Source organism: Haliaeetus albicilla, chromosome 2 (genome assembly GCF_947461875.1).
Source record: "Haliaeetus albicilla chromosome 2, bHalAlb1.1, whole genome shotgun sequence".
NCBI classification, from domain to species: domain Eukaryota; kingdom Metazoa; phylum Chordata; class Aves; order Accipitriformes; family Accipitridae; genus Haliaeetus; species Haliaeetus albicilla.
Window position 1 is genome coordinate 77,577,539 of NC_091484.1, and position 21,527 is coordinate 77,599,065.

The window sequence follows — 21,527 nt, forward strand, 5'->3', positions numbered from 1 at the left end:
CTCTAGATTCAAAGTACATGGCTATTTCCCCAGAGAAGTAATAGGAGTATCTGCAGAACAAGAAGAAATCGATTTCAAGAAGTTACATTTGCCATGAAGTATATAGAAGCTTAATCTAATCTATGATCCAAAAGTGGCAGAATATTTTTTCCTACTATAAAAATAGCCACTGTGTTGCCCTGATCACTGAAGAGGTATTCTGAAGATCAGCAGGGATTTGTAAGAGTTCATATTGCCTCTTAAGATAGGCCACTCGCAGGAGAGATTACAATTATCCTGACAGCAACATACTGACAAAATGTAATTTGTTCTGCATTGCAATTCCCATTTTCTACCTAGTCACTCCATTAGGCTGTATAGACCATGCTATTCTGCACACCTTATGAATTGTAGTCAGCTCTTCTCCATAAGCGACACTAGAGCACAGTTTTAATTTTCAGAAAATATTACAACCTTTTCCCTTTTTTTTTTTTTTTTTTTTTACCGTTGACTGTCAAAGTGGCAGTTGTCCGCTGATCTCCACACACACAGGTGTAATCTCCAGTGTCCTCCATATCCAGCTCATGGATAATCAGCTTTGCAACAGCACCATCTTGACTCATTTTATATTTGCTGCTTGCTTTGAGGACCTCCTGCCCTTTCATCCACTTCACCACAGCAGGTTTAGTCAGCTCGCAGTGCAGAGCAGCTGTCCCACTTTCTACAGCTTCTAGGTCCTTCAGGTCTTTTTTGAATTCCGGAGGCAGTGCTGAAGAGTAAAAGAGTTACCACAGAGGGAGTGAATATTCCTTAAAAATCAGCTAGATGAGGTCCTGGGGGAGAGGATGCATGGTACACTACTGAGCCCTGATCCAGGTTAGTGGAACAAACCGAAAAATCTCTCCCAGCTTCCCTGGACTCTGCATCAGAGCAAGGAAAGTGAGAAGAACCAGCACAGTTGACAAGACGAACACCAACAGGCAACTTTTTTCCCAATTCTAACACAAGGAGGAAGCACATAAGTTGAAAGGAACACAAAAGCCCAAGCAAACAGAAAGGGAATAGGAACAGACCATGGAAACAGGGACTTGGGCAGGTCCAAGGTTTGGAGGACCTTAAATCCCAAGGGTTACTTTACCATGCACTGTCAAAACAGCTGTGGTTGTCTTGTCTCCACACACACAGGTATATTCTCCAGCATCATTCAAGTCTAAATCGTGAACTACCAGCTCCACAACGCAGCCTTCCCGTCTCGTGCTGTACTTCTTGTCCGAGGTGAGGACACGAGGGCCCTTCTTCCACTGAACGCGGGCAGATGCCTTGCTGAGCTCACAGCGCAAAGTGGCCGTTCCACCTTCCACCGCTTCCTCGCTGGTCATTTCTTCTTGGAAAAATGGAGGCACAGCTGAAGGATGCAGGTAAAAAGTATTACGAACTGAGGACATCTCCAGGGATGAGTGAAAGTAGGAAGTGACAAGGGAAAGTGGTGAAGGTTATGGAAGGGCAAGCAACAGCAACAAAGAGAGGAAAGAGAAATGAAAACATCCTAGTGGGAATATATACCCTAATCCTTTTGGGTTTTATGCTGGCTTCCTACTAGCAAAATTGCACTGTCCTCGAGAGATTTACATCTGCTTTCTACCAGTTTCCATGTAGGAAAAACTAAGAATAGCATCTCTGAGGTCCTTACTTCACACAAGTGTTGGTGTCTTCCGCAAACTTCGTGCCTTTTTAGTCTCCTTTCTTACAGAGCAGCCCTGCTGAGCTCTGATTTTTGGCACAGCTCCTTACTCATCACCATTCCTTCTTCCTTGACATACCCTTGAAAAGATGCAGCCAGGGCTCACAGATTCTTCTTGGCCCCAAAGAAAATCTCCAGATGCTGAATCTCAGCCTGTTTTCATGTCTCAGAACATATTTTCCCCACTTTTATTTCCTTGAAATAAATTTGGTGACCTTAACATATGTCCCTCTATTAACTAGGTGGGATAACGAGACATTCCACATCCTTAACAGGGCTGTATATCTCAGATCTCAGACTTAATCACTTGCTCCACAGTGGTGGAGCTAAGTTAAAATATCTAGTCTAGAAACCACATTTAGCCTCCTTGATTTGGCACATTTCCCACCACCAACAGCGTTAAGCTGAAACACCAGTTTTATTTGCACAGCAATTGGTCCTTGCAACAAAATAAGACCAGAAGGAGGCCACATAAGGAATTTATTCTTTCCTGCCTAGAAAAATCAGACTCCTCAGACAAACCTATCCTTGTGCATTAGGACACTGGTTCTGGGCACAAAACCCAATATAAACATAATTTAGCACAGAAGAAATTATAACTAACACAGTCTTATTTTGAATACTGCTTATTATGCCAAAAAGGAATGGCAAAGAATGAACAGATGTGTGGTTTAGAGAATAAATGCAGGAAAGGAAAGATAAAAGAATAGTGGGGTTATATGCTAGGAAAGGAATGTCAGAAGGGAAAGATGAAAGGATAACAGGTTTGTGTTTAAGGAAAGGAAAAGACAAAAGGATGGCACGGAAAAATGCAGACCGGTATTTTCCAATATACACAGCCTGCAGGTCATCAAAGGCAGGGAATAGGATTTCAAATTAATGGAACTTCAGTTAATAAGTTTGAACAGACAGACATGGAAACTTGAACACCTGATGGTAGAAGACAGACATTTCCAGTTAGGAAATAGGAGGTCAGGATAGTTTTTACCCTGTACTGTTAAGACAGCTGTAGTCTGGTGCTCTCCACACACACAGGTGTAGTCTCCTGCATCTTCCTCAGCTATTTCATGAATCACCAGCTCTGCCTTGGTCCCTTCCTGCCTCATTTTGTATTTCTCACTCTCTTTGAGAATCCTCTGATCCTTCCGCCACTCCACCGGAGCAGCCTTGGTGAGCTCACAGCGCAGGGCGACTTCTCCACCTTCTTCTGCTTCCTTGTTCTTTAGCTCTTCCTTAAAGAGTGGTGGCAGAGCTGAAGGATGCAACATGGACAAACGGTCATCAGAAAACCAGAATTAAAATCCTAATTTCTTTTTCATGCTTGGGATTATTTCCCCTCATGCCTCCCCTTTTCTGCCTATTATAAACATGCTCAGCTATAGCCAACTTCAGAAACTCCGAAAGCATCCTTCTTCGAGCGTGACGTGGTTTCACTCACCCTAAGGGATCAGTTCCCTGATTGTATGTTGATTTTCATGGTGAAAGAACAATACAGAAAGATCCAGATCTTGGGTCAACAGCACTCACAAATAATACTGCTGGATACAGTACTATTTTACCTACACAGGTGTGATTTCTTGGAGGCTAGTATTGTTATTTTCTGTTTTGTTTTTACTAAAAACTTATAGCACCATCTAGATGAAATCAGCCAGATTTCAAAAGAAAACTATTTCTAGTTTTAAATTGAAGTTTGAAGGACCATTACATGTAATAAGAATTTCAGGTTCTCACTATGTCCTATTTTGGAAATCAAAACCCAAAGACAGACCAACCTGTGGGAAATAACCTTCAGGAAAACTAATTATTAACATTTACCCACAAGCGTGCCTTGTGCACAACTACTGTGAGCACGTACAGAATACAAACAGTACTCCCCAAAGGCGCCAGAAAAAGTCCATGTCTCAGCTAAGGCCAGGGGAGGGTCAGAACTTTTTGGAAAAAGCTGGAGGGGACAGAACTGGGTCTCTGACCAAGTAAGTTCCTCACAGCCAAGGACTGTTACACCATTAAAATGGATATTCATTAATAAAAGGAGAGCAGAACATCAGGTAATGAGATCATTAATGTAACGCAAGGATTTATCTATGGATTGGTTTATTGGGAGCTGATAACCTGTGGCGTTGGTGTTTTATTTAATACCTAACTGTCAGGGTAGTCCTGATCCCCACATAGAGGTGTAGACCCCTGCATCCTTCAAACCTAAATTAAGGGTAACAGGCTCTGAAATGGTAACTCTGATCTCATTCTCCATGTCTTCTTGCTTAAAGAATCTGGTACCCCCAAGAGCAGCCCTGGCCACGTCACACCACACAGGGACATGTCCTCCTTCTGCTGCTGCCCCAACCCTCACTTCTCCTTTGAGCAGTGCCTGGAGGGCAGAGAGCCTGACAGCCCATACATGTGGGTTTTGGAGAAAACTGTGGTTGGCTGAAAGTGAGCCATGGGGACTAGGGGCAGGGGGAGAAAGAGCTGGAAAATATAGGTGTCCAAGAAGAGGGCACCTGGACAGAAAGAAACATCTCATTTTCTCCTTTTAAAGGGGGACAGATTAATAATGACCCCAAAATTTGCCCTGAACTATTCTTTCTCAGTAAGAAATTATCTATACATAGAATGAAGGAAGAGAAAGTGATAAAAACACATACAAGCCTATAGAGCTGTTTATCAATTTTAGTAAGGACTTTTTACCATGAACCGTTAAGGTTGCTGTTGTCTTCTGGTCACCACACACACAGGTGTAATCTCCAGCGTCCTTTACTTCTAGGTCACGAATGACTAGCTCTGCAGTGGTGCCAGGCTGTCTCATTTGATATTTGTCACTTGCTTTGAGCACTTTGGACCCTATTTTCCACTGTACTGGAGCTGCTTTGCTTAATTCACAATGCAGAGAGACTGATGTTCCTTCTAGGACTTCTTCATTCTTCAGTTCTTCCTTGAAAACCACTGGCAGGGCTGGGAATGGAAAGTAATTAGACAGTGTATATAAACTAAGACATCTGCATTTGTGATCAGCATCATGAACCCTCGACTGAAGTTCAAACCTGGCCGAGTCAGGGACTTTAACCATTGAGGTTGTGGTTATCACTACGATGATCTGGAAAATTAAATCCAGCAGTGACAGTAAGAAAAGAAATGCTGAGCTAACAGGTCAAAGTACAACAAGCTGGATGGATTCAAGAAGCAACCTAAAAAAACTTATCACAAGGCCACCCTACATGGGGGCAGGACAGGAGCACTTCCTAGGCGCTGTTCCCTTAAACTGACGACATAACAGTTTGTCTGCATGGAGAAATAGTCACGTCCTCAGCTCCTTTTTCAGGAACATCAGACCAAAATTAAATGTCAGAGCGTGAAGTTCTCCTTTCCTGAACACAAATTAATACCTAGGAAAAAGCTGGTAGGTGAACACCTTGTACAGCAACAGGATGTTTCAGAGAAACAAAAAATGAACAGTCATCCGCGAGATGAATTTACCATTCACTGTCAGAGAAGCCGTGGTGTGTTGGTCTCCACACACACAGGTGTAATCTCCTGCGTCCTTCAGCTCTAGATCACAAATTTCCAGCTCAGCAAGGGTATTATCCTGCCGCATGATGTACTTTTCACTTGCCCTGAGTATTTTGTTTCCTTTCTGCCATGACACAGCTGCAGCCTTGGTCAGCTCACAGCGCAGAGTGGCTGTTTGGCTTTCCGTGGCTTGCAGGTCCTTCAGTTCTTCTTTGAAAAGCGCAGGCAAGGCTGAAGGTCACAAAACAGACAGAGGACGTTAAAAATGACACGTAGCACACAGCTGATGGGAGGGATGGGGTGGTACAGAAGCAGAGAACATTTTAGGGTGGAAAGAGTTTCCTTTCCTCATAATTCTGGGACATTGGACAAACCAATAGACAGAAAAGCAGCCTGGATGCAACCAGATCTTAGAAACAGCTTACAAATTCAAAGAAAGAAATTCAGCTACGGGTGAACACACAACCAATAGTGATGAGCTGGTAGAGAAACACACAATAATAGATGTGTGTGTGTATATATATATATATATATGTTTTTTACCATGCACTATCAAGGCAGCTGTCGTCTCCTGTTCTCCACACACACAAGTGTACTCTCCAGCATCTTTCAATTCTACGTCATGGATCAGCAGCTTCATGACCGTGCCCTCCTGTCTCATTTTGTATTTGTCGCTGGCTTTGACCAAACGGCTTCCCTTTCTCCACTCTACTTGAGCAACCTTGCTCAGCTCACAGCGCAGAGTGGCTGCTTGACCTTCTGTTACCTCCTCGTCTTTCAGGCTTTCCTTGATGCGTGCAGGCAGCGCTGAGGATGCAATGGACAGAGGGTTAAAATGGAGCAGCAAACACAGCGTGCCGGTGAAGGGTAGGGGTGGGGGAAGAAAAGGCGAGGGCATCAGTGGGGAGCTGTCTTCGGGCCTGGTCTCACGTCTGCTTTAGGGATCAGGTCCTAAAACCACTTTCTATTAGGAAACGGGATGAAGGTTTTTCCCTTAAATGACAAAATGTAAATTAATTCTCATGACTATGATGTGCAAAGTCAGACTCAGAGTAATTACGCAGAGATAACAATGAACATGGAGAAAAAATGAATTCAAACCATAAGCTCGATAATGAGGACATCTAGATGGAATTGGTTATTACCATGTACTGCTAAGGAAGCTGTGGACTGCTTATCCCCGCACACACAGGTATAATCACCAGCATCGTTCTCATTTAGATTATGGATCACCAGTTCTGCAGTGACATCCTTCTGCCTCATTTTGTATTTCTCGCTAGGTTTGAGTACTGTGTGTCCCTTTTTCCACTCCACTGAAGCGGTCTTGGTCAGCTCACAGCGCAGAGTCACCACTTCACCCTCTGTGGCTTCCTCATTTCTTAACTCTTCTTTGAAGAGAGCAGGAAGGGCTGAGAAACAAAGGAGCAAACATTTTCGTGATATGCAGTTCTTGGCCACCAGAAAAATGAACCTTGATGTTTACCAGTATCTATCCATGCCTAGTTACTGACAGGAGGTTCATCTCACAGAAGGAAGATACTAATGTGTATCATAGCCACAAAAGGGTCTCAAACAGTGGGTAAATTTGCCTGTTGGTTTAGAGATGTATGGAGAATAAACAGCAGGAATGCGAAAACTTTATGTATGGTCAAAAATATAACTTTCTCAGTGTAATTCAGCCCAGGAAAAGTGATACAGCAGGTTACACCATGATGAGGGGAAAAAAGCTAAAGAGAAAAAGAAAAGGCTTTAACCTTATGCGTTAAGGATGCCTACAGACCTAGCCTGAGAGTTGGAATGAGGCTGAAGAGCAGAATCAGAGAGACCTCTTGGAAGTGCTTGTGTAACAATAAAATGGAAAAAGAAGGATGATGTCTCCATTGTGGAAATCTGCTGTAAGACCTTCACAGCGGGAAGTTCAGATGTATCCTAACACCCTGTCCCTTTTGGAACAACCAATAGAACCATTCAGAACATCAGACTGGATGGTAATGTTATAATATGTACTATGGGAGCAGTAGGATGGGACAATGTCTGCTAAGCATTTAGAATGGGGTGGGGACCACTTTTGGATATAGAATATATACACAAGAACAGGAGAGGACTAGTCCTGATTCTAACCAGCAAGAAATAAATATTTGAGAATACAGATGTGGAAGATAATTGGGTACACACCAATTATGAAGCGGGAGAAGCTCATGGACTTTAGGACAAGTAACAATGAAGAAGAGCAAAAAGAAATTCTGTGGGCAACAAGAAAGCAAGCTTCAATAATTCAAGAATTGTTACTTACGATGAAACAGAAGCAAATGTAAAGGACAAGGTAGTTTAAGAGAGTGGAAAACTTCTCAAAGAAACAATATTAAGGACATAATTATAAAGACTACCTCACTCCAAGGATCATCAGGAACAGCCTGCCTAATCCCCAGATTCTTCAATGTCCTGAAACTCAAGAGACCTATAAAATACGAGAGGTTTAGATGAGCACAAAAGAAATACTATGGAATGTAGAGGAAATACTACAGAATGTAGAGGCAAAACCAGAAAGGGCAGGTTCACTGCATGTCTCAAGAAGGTGAAGGGCAGTTCCCCACTCCTGGACTCTGTCACCTCATGGACAAAGAGACCAACATGAAAGAGGGGCTGGAAGGTAATCTGAAAAATAATGCTGATACCAACTGTCTCCAGATGCAGCTGAATGCTGTATGTAGTTGTACCCAGTAACCAGGTGGCAAGATCATTATTCCAGGAGCTTTCTTTGTCCTTGCTCACAGTTCAACTTGTGGCTCTCGGCTGTATCAGAATATTAGCATACAAGTCCCAGAAACCTGGCCAGCCTAAACTAGAAGGAAACAGAAATAATACAATGACATTCTGTAAGTAGATTAGAAGGAAGAAGGGAGAAGTTGGTCTACCTCTCTTTCAGGAATGTAAGTTGACGGTGAGTGATACGGGGAAAGCTGAAGTGTTTAATTCTTCAATATTAAAGGTTAATGTTAGCTAAGAAAGTAATAGGAATTCTGGCTAGGATAAGGGGAAAAAAAGGGATTCAAGAATATTTAAATAAACTGAATATTCTCAAAGCACCTCGGTGTGATGAAATTTGTCCTGGAATACTTAAGGTACAGGCTCAAGCAATATCAGACATTAACAGTTACATTGCAGAAATCAAAGAGAATGAGTGATGTTCCACAAATACAGAAAAAATAGAAACTCAGAGGTGAAAAATGTCTCACAGATTGAAATATACACATTAGTTCTTACCATGTAAACCAAGGGTCTAAGCTTCCAGATAGTCAAGAAAGATCCAGGCAAAGTCAATGGAGCCAATAGAGCTATCTGCTGACCAAATGTAAACGTCTGCTGTAAGGTGAACTGGATGTCTCGCTGACTTCCATTGACTGCGTTGACTAGATGTCCATTGACAAAAATGTGGATTTAGGAATACTCACCAGTCTTGATCTACAAGCTGACTCCCGTTCACAGTGCTTGTCTTGGAAAAAGAGAGAAGAGGGGGGCAGCAGAGAGAGGATCCAAGGAATTATGGCCATTTCAGCTTAACTTTAATTCTTTGAAGAACATTGTAGCAATACACTTGGACTTGCCAAGAGCTTTTCTCTTCATGAAGGAGTGGTCCAGTGTAATATTTCTTGATGTAGATTAATAAGCTTCACTGATAGAAAGACACAGTATATGCTGCACAATTTTATTTTAGTAAAGCTCTTACTTTAACTTAGGTATAAGTGGAACTACAGTAGGAATCACTACTAATTTGAAAAACCACAGTCAAAGAATATTCAACCGTGATTTACACTCACAATGAACGAATGAGATAAGCAGAGTTCCTCAATACTCTGGAGCCCAGTATTATTCAGCATTTTCTTTAGTGACTTGGACAATGGAACGCAGAGTTGTCATTAACTTTGCAAATGATGTCAAGGTAGGAAGGGAGGGAAGGTGAAAGCACTTTGTTAAACTGGATTAGGGATAGAAGATCTTGATGAAGCAGTGGTGAAAAAATAGGCTGCAATTCAGCAAGAGCAGGTGCAAAATACTCTATTTAGGAACAAACAACACCACAAATACAAGATGGAGAACAATAGGCAGAAGATCTGCAGAGAGGGATTTGGGGTTACAAGAGATCATGGAGCAAATGCAAGTCAAAAAATGCATCTCTGATGTGAATAAAGCAGTCATCATAACAGGGATGTATAAAATGGAGTGTCACATGCAAGACACATGAAGTCCTTCCATCCTACTCCACTCTGGCAAAGACTCAGATGGAACGCTGTAGTCTGCTTTTGGCCACCACACTTCTAGAAAGAGGTGGATTAACTGAAGATGGTCCAGAAAGCAACAAAGATGAGCTGAAGTCTAGCAAACATGACCTATGAAGAAAGAGTAAAAGTATTGAAGGTGCTTAGTCCAGAAAAGAGAAGACAGAAGTGAGACACGATGAAAGTTTTCAAATCTGTAATTTCAAATCTTAGTTTCACAAAGAAGAAAAAAGTAAATATTTCCCCACTTCTACAGGACATAGGACAAGAAGTAATGACTTAAGCAAGCTCGAGAAAGACTTTTGTTGAAATTAGGAAGAACTTTCTGGCAGTAGTGATAGCTAGGCAGTGGAATGAGTGTCCCGGGGAACTGCAGATTCTTCACCGCTGGAGGTTTTTAAGTGCAGGCTAGATAGAGGTGATGGCAAATTGGGGCTCAAGAATGGACTAGATGACCTGTAGAGGTCCTTTCTAATTCTGTTTTCCATGGTTAAATTGGAAGTTCGAGGCTGAACCCATCCTTGTTTTATTGGCAAATATGATGATAAAGAGGTCTGGGCAGTAAAGCAAAGAAATCGACTCATTGACCTACTGAATCTCCAGGTGAGCAAGATGGCTGAAACTACTTCTTACTGTCCTATGTTAATAGCAGAAATAAAGTTTCCCTCTCTTCCAAGGAAAGCCTGCAGATGAATTTGACCGAGGACTGTGAAGTACTCTCACACTATAATGCTGAGTATTCTGCAATACCAGAATACAAATCTACGTGATCCTTGCTCAGAGTTATATAGAAAAGTTGCATTGAATCTAGTTTTATTTGCATTATTTAAAATTATCTGTCAAATCCTAATATAACTTTAAATCTAAGATCACTCTTTTTTAAGAGGTATGAATGTTTCTGCTGCTCCATCTCTCTAGGCTCAAGTCCAAAGTAAGTAAAACGGAACAAAAACCACAAGCATGTGGCACCCTTCAGCCTTCAGTGTGGTGCAAAGCAGCATAGCCGTGCACCACCAAGAGCAAGGAGAAGAAAACAGGGAAAATGTTAGTATAATCAATGGAACTACAATTCTAATTAGAATTAGATAAAATTCACAATAAAAAAAAACCAAGAAAATCTGTTACTGACAGAATTAATGATGGCAAGATTAGAGAAAGAACTCATTGCGTGTCAGTACTGAGGCTTCCAGAGGAGATGGGAGAAACATCACACAAAAATTTCTCATTTCTGATTTCTTTACCATGCACTGTCAGTGCTGCAGTAGTCTTCTCGTCTCCACACACACAGGTATACTCCCCAGCATCCTTGACTTCTAAAGCATGGATCAGCAGTTGCGCTGTAGTACCTTCCTGTCTTATAGTATATTTTTCACTCAATTTGAGCACTTTGTGTTTCTTTTTCCACTCCACAGAGGCAGCCCTAGATAGCTCACATTGTAGCGTGGCTGTTCCACCTTCAGTGGCTTCTTCATTCTTCATCTCTTTCTTGAAGTGTGCAGGCAAGGCTGAGGAGTTCAAAATGAGCAGAATGTATGACCATGGCAGCTATTCAAGAAACTTTATCTGTGGTCTGTCAACCACACGTGACAAGCAATGCCCTCCCTAATCAAGTAGGATTGATAGCCACTCTGAGAACCATAAAACAGTGACTTTGGAAAGCTGGAAAACACCTGATTCATAAGTCAGAGCTTTTTTATGCTATGGTCTATGGCATGAAATGGAGAACCAAACCAATCTCAACTTCTTCAGACTCTGCAAGACTGAGCCCTACCTTACATTAAGGATTGCCTACCAGAATAGAAAATAAAGCCTAAAACTAGAGTGTCTTAAGTTCTATCACAATGTAAATCATTACTGCAAAAGTTCATGAATGAAACTATACCTGAGGCAATAATCTCACTTTTCCGTGAGATTTCTCCTCAGTTAGTGGTCTAGCAGAATTTGACTGTCAAATTATTCTGAAACACTGAAAACCGTATCAAAAATATCTCATTCCCAAATAGTAATAGTCTCAATTTTAGGATTGTAACATCTTTACAACCAACATCACAATAATATGATTTTCCTTCTTTAGCAACTGCTACTGAACATGAGCAAAAAATGAGTTAGTACCAAGGTGAATATCTGATTTTTTTGCAACAAACACCTGATCTGCACCTGGTACCGACTAGCGCATTCAGGCATTTATGCCCATGTCCAACCACACATTGCTAAATTCATCAGAAACACAGGGCTGCAATTTCAAAGCTGATACAACTATGCTCTTAAAAAAAAACCCAGCTGGTTGAAAATAATCCAATTAATTTGTAATTTTTTTTTTTAATTTTTTTTTTTTTACCGTTCACTTTTAGCGCAGCGGTAGTTTTCTGATCTTCATAACAGCATGTGTAATCTCCAGCATCTGTCAGATCTAAATCACGGATCACCAGCTCAGCAGTTGTGCCCTCACATCTCATGGTGAACTTGTCATTTGTCTCGAGGGCCCTGTCTCCTTTCCTCCATTCCACAGCAGCTGCGGGCTTGTTCAGTTCACAGCAAAAAGTGGCCATGCCATTTTCTGTGGCTTCCACGTTCTTCAACTCTTTTTTAAAATGCGGAGGAAGGGCTGAAGATCACAGGTGAAGAGAGAGCACTTTAAAACTGAGGAAATACTGAATCTTGACTGCTCCACTGGATTAAAACCCTTTAATCACTAAAAATTTTAGAACATATAGTACCCGAGGGTCAAACAATGATTTCATCCCTGCCTTCTGCTTTGCAACACACCACACTCAGCATGTCACAACTGATTTGGAAATCAGTGTTGTAAAACTACAATTTCAGTACTGCAAGGTATGCTTTAAAGGCATTTTAAGATAGAACAACAGAAAGCTGATCTCAAGATTTCAAGGAACTACGCACAGCTCTGTCTTAAGATCAGATGAACAATTAAAATGAACAGTATGTTACTTAAAATTTCAGGCTGCGATGTTTTGTTCTCACCTGCCTTTCTCAGCTCTCATCATAACAGAATACCTTTCAATTCCATTCAAGAAAAACAAGTAAAATCTCAGTGATATGCCTAGAGAAATTAATTAATGGAAATACTGAAAGTGCTATTTATGACTTCACCAAGTTTTTCATTATCTGCTTCCAGACTCCATTAACATGAAAGAACAGGGACAGAAAAGACTGTATGGTGCTAATTCTGAGTCCTAAGAGAAGGACTTTCAGTAAAAGATATTCCCAGTGGTTGATACAGCGGCATAATCATTTAAAATAACAGACGGGATCAAGACCGGTTTGTGATCCTGTATGAGATCACAGATGACAAAGCACAAAATCCCTACTAAACTCATGTATTTTACCATGCACTGTCAGGGATGCAGTAGTCATCTTGTCTCCGCACACGCATGTGTAATCTCCCGCATCTCGTTCCTCCAGGCTATGGATGGTCAGCTCAGCAATGGTATCCTTCAGTCTCATTTTGTACTTCTCGCTAGGCTTGAGCACCTTTTGCCCTTTCCTCCACTCCACCGGAGTGGGTTTAGTTAGCTCACACTGCAGAACAGCCGTCCCGTTTTCTGTGGCTTCCATATTGACAAGGTCTTTTTTGAACAGTGCAGGCAAAGCTATGGGACGTAATATAAACAGAGAGGACGTCAAAATCATTAACCAGACCTTGAGGAACTTAGGACTAGGTCCTGAGGCCAGTCCTTCACTATTACGGGAAGACAAATCATATACTCTTGAAAACTGCACCTATTAGAAAACTACTGCAGGTTCTCACTGGGGTAATTGCCACCATGACCTGCTTCTAACATTGACTTCTGCAGCGTGCTCATCACTTCCCAGCTGATTCCAGTAGTCCTCTCTACCTATTTCAGACTGAAGTCATTTATCTTGAACATTAATGACCTGACTTTTGATTGAAAGTCATCGGCCCAGATGACAGCACTGCTAGCTGGAGATCTCTACCTTTCCTGACACTGTAATTTATCTTTCTGCTTCAGAAAAAAAAAAATTAGTAATATAACTTCAGGTGCACCTTTCAGCCACCACTTCCAAGGACATAAAGGCTCTGATATCAGGAATACAGGGTGGGGGCTAGCAGCATTCAGCAAGTTGCCTTGTGGTGTGCCACTAAAGTAAAAAGGAAACGACTTGCACAGGGAAGAAAGTGCCAGCTCAGAGGAGGAGAGGAATAGAAGTACCTCCAGCTGGGAGAAAGAAGAGGAAGTAAAAGCATGAAGAAAATCTGAGAGAAGAGAGTTTTGCCTCCACAGTTTTGCCCCTGTCCTTAGAAGCATCTTATCTTTAAGACATGTCTCCAATAAAACCCATTCTTTCATCTGTTGGAACTGTATGTGAACTGCTTCTTCTGGAGGGGCAAGCAAAGCTCATCACTAGTCACTACGGCAGACACAGGAACAAAATCTCTTTCACTACTCCCTGAATCAGGACCTGTGGAATAATGGTTTGGGGCTTTTTTTTCTTTGGAAAGTACCATTTCCTTGGCAGAATATATCACAGTCCTGAAAAACAGGAGGACAGTCATACATTCCTGAATGGAAAAAACCTCTCACTAACTGAGCTTAGCGTTTTTGAAGAACCTGAAGGAAAGTTACGCACTGAAATCCACTGATGTCGGTGAGACACGAGGACAAACCCTCTGAGAATAATCTTATTGCTGGAGATCTGCTCACTCTTGGCCTTACATGCAGATGCCTTTTTCACTTTCAAAAAGTGCAGTCTAAGATGAGAAATTCTCACACCTTTTCTTTACTTTGCTATAAAGCCATCAGTTTCAAACTAACAGACAGTGGGAGATGGGATGAAACACAGCCAGCAAACCAAGAAAATGCTGCAGAATCAAAACATCAAAGCAAGTGGGAAAGAAAACTCTCAGAGAAAAGGGATCGCCTGAGATACTGCTATCGTAACGGAGAATGGCTTTTTACCATGGACTGTCAAGACAGCTGAGGTCTTCTGATCTCCACACACACAGGTATATTCTCCTGTATCTTCTACCACCAGATCTCGGATCAACAGCTCTGCAGCGGTGTCTTCTTGTCTCATCCTATACTTATCACTTGGTTTGAGTGTCTTGTCCCCTTTTTTCCACTCTACTGGGACACCGACCTTGCTCAGCTCGCAGTGCAGAGTGGCTGTTGCACCATCCGTGGCTTCTCTGTTCTTCAATCCTTCTTTGAAAAATGCAGGCAAAGCTGAAGGACAGCAATATGAGCAGTGAGATGTAATGCTCCAAAGAGTTAAAATTAAACATCAATGTTTAATTTTCCTTTTCCCTCTTATCTTGAACTGATTTATCGATACAAGAACATAGATTCTCGATAGTCTCCATGAATCAATATGAGGAAAGAAATGTCATCACCAGGAAAGGTTTCAATGCTTGCAGTAATCTGCAGAGGTATTTTACATGTAGTCAGAGTCACAAATCAATACAAACAGAAGTAGAAAACCCCATTTTTTTTTTCCTGTGAAATTTCAAGCAAAAAGAATAAATACTAATTTGAAATTTCTGGAAAAAAATGGTTTTCTTACATGACTTTTTAAACCATAATGGGAGGATGTTTGCTATGTTTTCACATATTTAAGCAAACAAAAAGACATTGTACATGGAAAAAAAAAAAAAAGAAACACTGGAGTTTCGTTCTAAATGTCAGTTTGAAATGAAATTGTTCATTTCAATACATGGTGGGAAAACAAGCATTTTCACCTGAACTGACATATCCTTTGAAACTTGTCAGTTGCAGTAAAAATCAAACTTCTCCCTGAGCATGGTCGTCCCTTAGAAGGTTTGGGCTTGCTTTACACAGGACTGTGACTGAATGCAATGACAACTGGCCAGTACATATAAAAGCACCTTGCTGTCCCAGGAATGAGGTATGGGAATAAGATTCCAGGGAATAACCTAACTGTTTGGAATTTTATGAAACCTTAAAATCCCTAAATTATAATCCCTTCAAGGCAACCCATTTTAATGGGCTTGAGCATAACGGGGAGTCTAATAAAGGAACTTTCAAGGGAAAAGCAAAATGACGGACCCTAATTAAAACAGTAGCAGCAACCCTGGTTGCCTGTACTCTGAGCTTGCACACTGATACCCCTCTTGTGCCATGCACCCCGGCTGCACTGACACCAATGGAGCAATTCATTGGCATCAGCGAGCTGGGGATAAGGGTCTGGCAGTAAGAAGGAGATGGTAGGGTAACCAGGTATCTGTCCAAAAGAACAGAGAAAACGGGATAGTTACTTTTAGTATGTGTCTTGTTTTGTTTGTTTTACCATGTACTGTTAAAACTGCCATAGTCTGCTGGTCTCCGCACACACAGGAATAATTCCCAGCATCCGTCACGTCTAGATTTTGGATTATAAGCTCAGCAACGACGCCTTTGCGTTTCATTTTGTATTTGTCGCTTGATTTGAGCGTCTTGAATCCCTTCTTCCACTCCACGTTAGCAGCAGCCTTGTTCAGCTCACAGCGCAGAGACACACTTTTACCTTCTGTGGCTTCTTCATCTGTCAGTTCTTTGGTGAAAAGAGCAGGCAGGACTGCAGAGTAAATGCAATACGGACACAGCATCAAAGCTGAGAAAGCCATGACCTACTCGCTCTCTTCTCTTATCGCCCTGAACCCACATGTCTCTGAAGCCACAAGACCTTCTTCACGCTCCAGGATTTTATTCCAATCTCTAACATTTCAAAAGAGAATTCAGTCTAATTTTTTATTTTTTTGTCCTCACACTTTACAACTTGCTTTAAAAGCAAGTCTCTCTATCTGCAAACTTAGTTGACAAGACATCTATCCTTTACTTTATACACCATAAAAACAAAGGGGTAAAAGTAGAGGCCGTATTTCAATATGACAGCCAGAGCATTTTGTTTCCCATGAGAAAAACAGCAGTTCTACAGGAGTGCCTGATTCACGGCACTGTCTGTATATTTATAAATAAAGCCCCTTAAAACAGAGCAGTTACAAACACACTGTCAAGCTTTCTGCAGAGATAAAGTAAATGCTTTGGAAGAGTTAAGCCAAAATTGGTAAAAAAGGGCTGGGAATAGCAGGAGCTTAGAAAAAGGCTATTTTTCATTAAGATAGTCCTTGTGTAGCATCATACATTGATGAAAACTTGTTCCTCTTAGGAGCAACAAGTGTAACCGTCTAAGTTACAAAAAGTAAATATTATTCCCACTTTTAGGTCAATCCCTATGGGAAAACTTTTAAACAAGCAGCTCTACTGGACTAGGGAGATTGTGTTGAGCTGGGGACGTGTACTCCACTTGTCATTTGAACATAGCACCTAGGAAGACAAATAGCGCATCAGGAGGGCATCAGGTGAAAGGAAAGAGTGAGAAGCAAAACAGGATAGAAAAATTAATCAGCAGGGGGAAGGATAGAAAGTATACAGGGACCAGATGAAACAGGAGAAAAAGAGGAAGAGATCTTGGAATTACACAGGTTTACTTGGGGCATGTGCTGAGAATTTCTTTTTACCATTTACTGTCAAAGCAGCCGTAGTCTCTTGATCTCCACACACACAGCTGTAATCACCAGCGTCTGCCAATTCCAAATCCCGGATCATCAGCTCTGCAAAGGGACCTTCCTGCTCTATTTTGTACTTTTCACTTGGCTTGAGGACCTTACTCCCCTTTCTCCATTCGACCGGGGCCGATTTGCTCAGTTTACAGTGCAAAGTGACTGCCTCCCCCTCTGTAGCTTCCTTTTTTGACATTTCTTCTTGGAAGAGGATAGGCAAGGCTGAAGGATGCAATACCAACAGAGAAGGAATCAGCACTAGATTGAAATGAACTGGACTCTGCTGCGAGTTACTGGGCTGCAGTGTATACATTTAACCAAAAATGCACTACTGCTAGGTGGATATAGTTGAAAGGGGGGTAAAACCTCCTAGAGTAGAGAGAAATAAATTAGAGAAAACAACATACAACATAGCTGTGCTGCCTTACAGAAAAAAAAAAAAAAAAGAAAAAAATACAAGGGGATATTCTCTAATAGGATGACTCTTTGGCACCACAGAGTCGAGAACATGAAAACTCTAAGAAATCTCACTGACCAGGCTTCGGATGACCAGCAACTGCTCTCAAACACGCTACGTTTGGGGCTTAATGAGAAACATGGGTAGAACGGTTACCATTCACTCTCAAAGCAGCTGTTGTCTTCTGGTCTCCACACACACAGGTATAGCTCCCAGCATCCATCAAGTCCAGGTCTTGGATGACCAGCTCAACAAAACGCCCTTCCCGTCTCATTTTGTATTTGCTGTCCGACATCAGCACCTTCCCGTCCTTCCTCCACTCGACCGAGCCCACCGCCTGGCTCAGCTCGCACTGCAGCGTGGCCGTCCCGCTCTCAGTGGCTTCCTCGTTCTTCAGCTCTTTTTTGAAATGGATTGGCAGGGCTAAGAGATGCAGAACGAAAAGGGATTGCAACCCAAGGCCCTGCCCAGATCTCTGGTCAGAGGCTGAATTGTGATTTATTGTATGACTACCTAAGCCTTATTTCAACACCCTTATCCTTAAACACATCTGCCTTTTTTTTTTTTTGTGGCTGGTAAAAAAAAATCTCTAGTAAATTGTTCTGTGGGAATCACAGGATGCGTGATCTTGATTGGGATCATGCATACAAATGACACACTTATCCTCACCATTAAAGGTGATGAACCCTCCTTAACAGAAAATCCCAAGGAATCTTACATTTCCATACTAATTCAGGAAAACATGCATGTATGTCAGCACCCTTCACTTGAGGAAAGGTGAGAAGACAACACAACACACACACACACAACATGGGGCATAGTGAAAGCTGATCGTGGATGGAGACTTGCGAAAGGAGTGACATGGCAACATGAAAAAGTGGAAGGATGAAAAGAGTAGAAGCAGGACATAAAGGTAGGTGTTGTGAGGAAACGCACAGAAAGAAGGAGGGAAGAGATGGACAAAAACATTCCAGAGTTTCATGGCATATTTCTGACTTTTTACCATTCACTGATAAGGCTGCTGTGGTTTTTTCGTTCCCCACTACACATGTATAGTCTCCAGCATCCCTTGGGTCCAGATCATGGATCAGCAGCTCAGCCAATGTTCCCTCCTGCCTCATCCTGTACTTGTTACTCGGCCGGAGAAGAGCGTGCCCCTTCCTCCACTCCACGGGGACCTCTCTGCTCAGCTGGCATCGCAGGGTGGCAGTCCCACCTTCCACAGCTTCCACGCTCTTCAGCTCTTGGATGAGCGCAGAGGCGGCTGAGGAACGAAGCGTTCTCATTTTAATTTAGGAACAACATGACCAACTGGTGATGTCATACGGGACTTAAAACCAAAATAAATTCTCTTGGCACAGCTAATAAGCTCTGACCTACCTGCATTTCCAGGAGTCTACTTTCATTTACAATAGGACACCATGAGTTAGGGAGGAAATAAAAACAAAACAATTCTTTCCCAATAATTAGAATATCAAGGTAATTACCCTTCTGCTGCCCAAATGCTGATGGTCACAGATGCGCGAAAAGCTTGCAGAGAAAGTGCAGAAGAGAATTGCGTATTCTTTAACAAACCGTGTAGCTAAGACCCTTCTTACCTTCCCGCTTAGAGCTCAGACAAGCACCTCTGTCCGGAGCAGAAAGCAGAACAGTTATTTCAGAGGCAAGGAAAGATATCTTGTTATCAGGTATATTTCATTTTTATTTTTTAACATGAAGTTATTGTCCTAGAAAACAGAGAACATAACGGACCTAGCCAGAGCTGCCTTTTGTTTGTACTGATCCCTTTCTTTTTTTCTGAATGCTCACTATAAACGCGCAGGAGCTAGCAGGACCCTGGCAAGAAGAACAAAAAATGGTCACAAGCAGGTGTCTTATTCCTACCATGGATTTTGACGTGGGCTGTGCTCTGCTGGTCTCCAGTGTCACAGGTGTATCTTCCCGCATCTTCTGGCTCTGCATGATGAATCACCAGCTCCGCCACTGTCCCCTTCTGCTTCATTTCGTATTTGGCACTTGCCTGGAGCGTGGCTTCTCCCTTCTTCCACACCACGGTGGCATCAGCTTTTGTGAGTTCGCAGCGCAAGGAGACAGATTTCCCCTCTTCCATTTCTGTGTTCTCCAGGGCTTGTTTAAAAAGGACAGGGACAGCTAGAAGACAGAACCAGAGATTAGGTTCCCTTTTGACCTGCTGTACAACGACAGCTGTCACCTCTCACCACCAGTCCTTTTCCAAATGAGCCCTAGACCCTCCTTTGGCTGCGTGGCATCAAGGTGATACTGCTTGGGAGCAGGAAGAAACCTCTCGCCCAGATGTTATCATCTCACTGGGGATTCCTAGGAATATGGGGGAATTTTCTCTAATCTTTAATAAGGACCCTTGCAGAGGCATCTGGGCATCCTCACCTAACGAATTCCCTGCTGCTGCAGGGCTCTGAGACAGTATTCATACTCTATATCTCTCCTGCTTTCTGCTCCAGCACATACTACTTTTGCTCTACTACTAAAGGTACTGTATTTTTTTTTAAGGGCTTTGGGGAGTTCAGATGGCATCTGAGAGCCTTTAAAAAGGATGTTTGGGGGAATTTGGGGGTCTAAACTTTAATCAGTTGGCCACCTGCAGTTTGCCAGGGACTGGACTTATGTTTTCATCTTCTTGTGCTCCAATGCTCCTTGTCACCATCTCTAACTCTGGTCTTAATCACAGACTTGTAAAATAGCTGTTAGGTCAGGAACTACAGCACGTAGGGTATAGAAAATGAGCCCTCTGCATTTACGTATTTTCTGCTCAGTGGAAAGTTACAGATTTAAAGTCCCAGGTGCATAACTTGAGATTACATGAATGAAATATATGCAGGTGCTTACAAGTATGCAATTTTACCGTTAAATTTTATGCATGAATTTGTAGATTGCACTGCCACAAAGTGCTGTGTGGTTTTAATAGAAGCTCTATTAAGCAATGCATTAAGAAAGCGCGGTAACATATCTAACTCTGCCTACCATTTACTTTCACCCGAGCAGTGGTCTTCTGTTCCCCAGTGCTGCAGGTATAGTCCCCAGAGTCTATCGATTTGACATCTCGAATAATGAGCTCTGCCACAGTACCATGCTGCTTAAATTCATACTTCTCGCTGGCATAGAGAACAGTGTCTCCTTTCATCCATTTCACTGGTGTATCAGGTTTGCTGAGCTCACAGGTCAGCTTGATTTGTTTTCCTTCTTTAGCTTCTTCATTTTGGAGCTCTTGCTTGAAAAGAACTGGTAATTCTGAAAAAGAATATTGCAAAGGTTTAAGGAAACACACAAGATTGGAAATCGCTTTTCCCTTTTTGTTTCAGGCTTTGTTATCGAGATAGAAAACCACAGGAATGGAAAAGCACTAGCAAACAGTAAACACGTTCTGACAACTCACATCTGGCTGCCAGTACTCTACAGCAGCAAAAAAATATTTGAAACCATATGCTTATTTTCCTTTAAATCACTAACTACTGTTGACGACATTGCTACTATTACTGTTGTCATTATTTACATTAGTGGCAAATGCTGTACTGCTATTCATGATACAGCATGTTGCAGATGGTTGGTCAGAGCTTGACCACTGGCACAAAAACCATAGAACTTTACTGAGGCCAATTTGCACGTAACACAGAGGACACAGAGAAATGGCAAAGCACTTTCTGTCATGACAAGCAATATTGATTTCTCATTATAAAAAAACCCACAACATACTTTTATCCAACATGAATGCACACTTAAAAACAGCACAGAGCAAACACAGAGAGGAAAGCACAGCTGTACGTGAAAGGGTCCCTGTGGAGATTCCTGTGCAAGCTCTGTCACAGCCTGGGACTCAAGGCTTTAAGGTGAGCTAGTGTAGGGAAGGCACTTATTGGGAAAAAACCTCAACCGAAATGTTTTCCCCTCAGATCATGAAAAAAAGTCAATTTCTTCCTGACTTCTGATGTCTTATGAATATGCAAGTCAGCTACTGATTTGTGATGCAGAGGTCCTGTGGCTATTGAGAAA

General features: G+C 42.0%; 1 protein-coding gene across 22 annotated transcripts in view; it reads right to left on the bottom strand.

Annotated features, from left to right (window-relative positions):
• OBSCN (obscurin, cytoskeletal calmodulin and titin-interacting RhoGEF) overlaps positions 1-21,527 on the bottom strand; it is a 187,726-nt gene that overhangs the window by 92,508 nt on the left and 73,691 nt on the right. For 17 of the 22 annotated variants that reach the window (XR_011323776.1, XM_069778342.1, XM_069778336.1 and 14 more), the window contains 17 exons: positions 20,502-20,768; positions 19,386-19,652; positions 18,505-18,765; positions 17,658-17,924; positions 17,003-17,266; positions 15,793-16,059; positions 14,445-14,711; positions 12,852-13,115; positions 11,843-12,109; positions 10,746-11,009; positions 6,373-6,636; positions 5,771-6,034; positions 5,195-5,458; positions 4,409-4,672; positions 2,709-2,972; positions 1,118-1,384; positions 485-748 (listed from right to left, as the gene is read on the bottom strand). Coding sequence is in view for 21 of the 22 variants with exons in the window: in XM_069778342.1 (XP_069634443.1) it covers positions 485-748; positions 1,118-1,384; positions 2,709-2,972; positions 4,409-4,672; positions 5,195-5,458; positions 5,771-6,034; positions 6,373-6,636; positions 10,746-11,009; positions 11,843-12,109; positions 12,852-13,115; positions 14,445-14,711; positions 15,793-16,059; positions 17,003-17,266; positions 17,658-17,924; positions 18,505-18,765; positions 19,386-19,652; positions 20,502-20,768 (4,506 nt within the window). In the remaining variant the exon portion in view is untranslated. The remainder of the gene's footprint in view (positions 1-484; positions 749-1,117; positions 1,385-2,708; positions 2,973-4,408; positions 4,673-5,194; positions 5,459-5,770; positions 6,035-6,372; positions 6,637-10,745; positions 11,010-11,842; positions 12,110-12,851; positions 13,116-14,444; positions 14,712-15,792; positions 16,060-17,002; positions 17,267-17,657; positions 17,925-18,504; positions 18,766-19,385; positions 19,653-20,501; positions 20,769-21,527) is intronic. The other 5 variants (XM_069778350.1, XM_069778348.1, XM_069778344.1 and 2 more) reach the window with 4 other exon arrangements.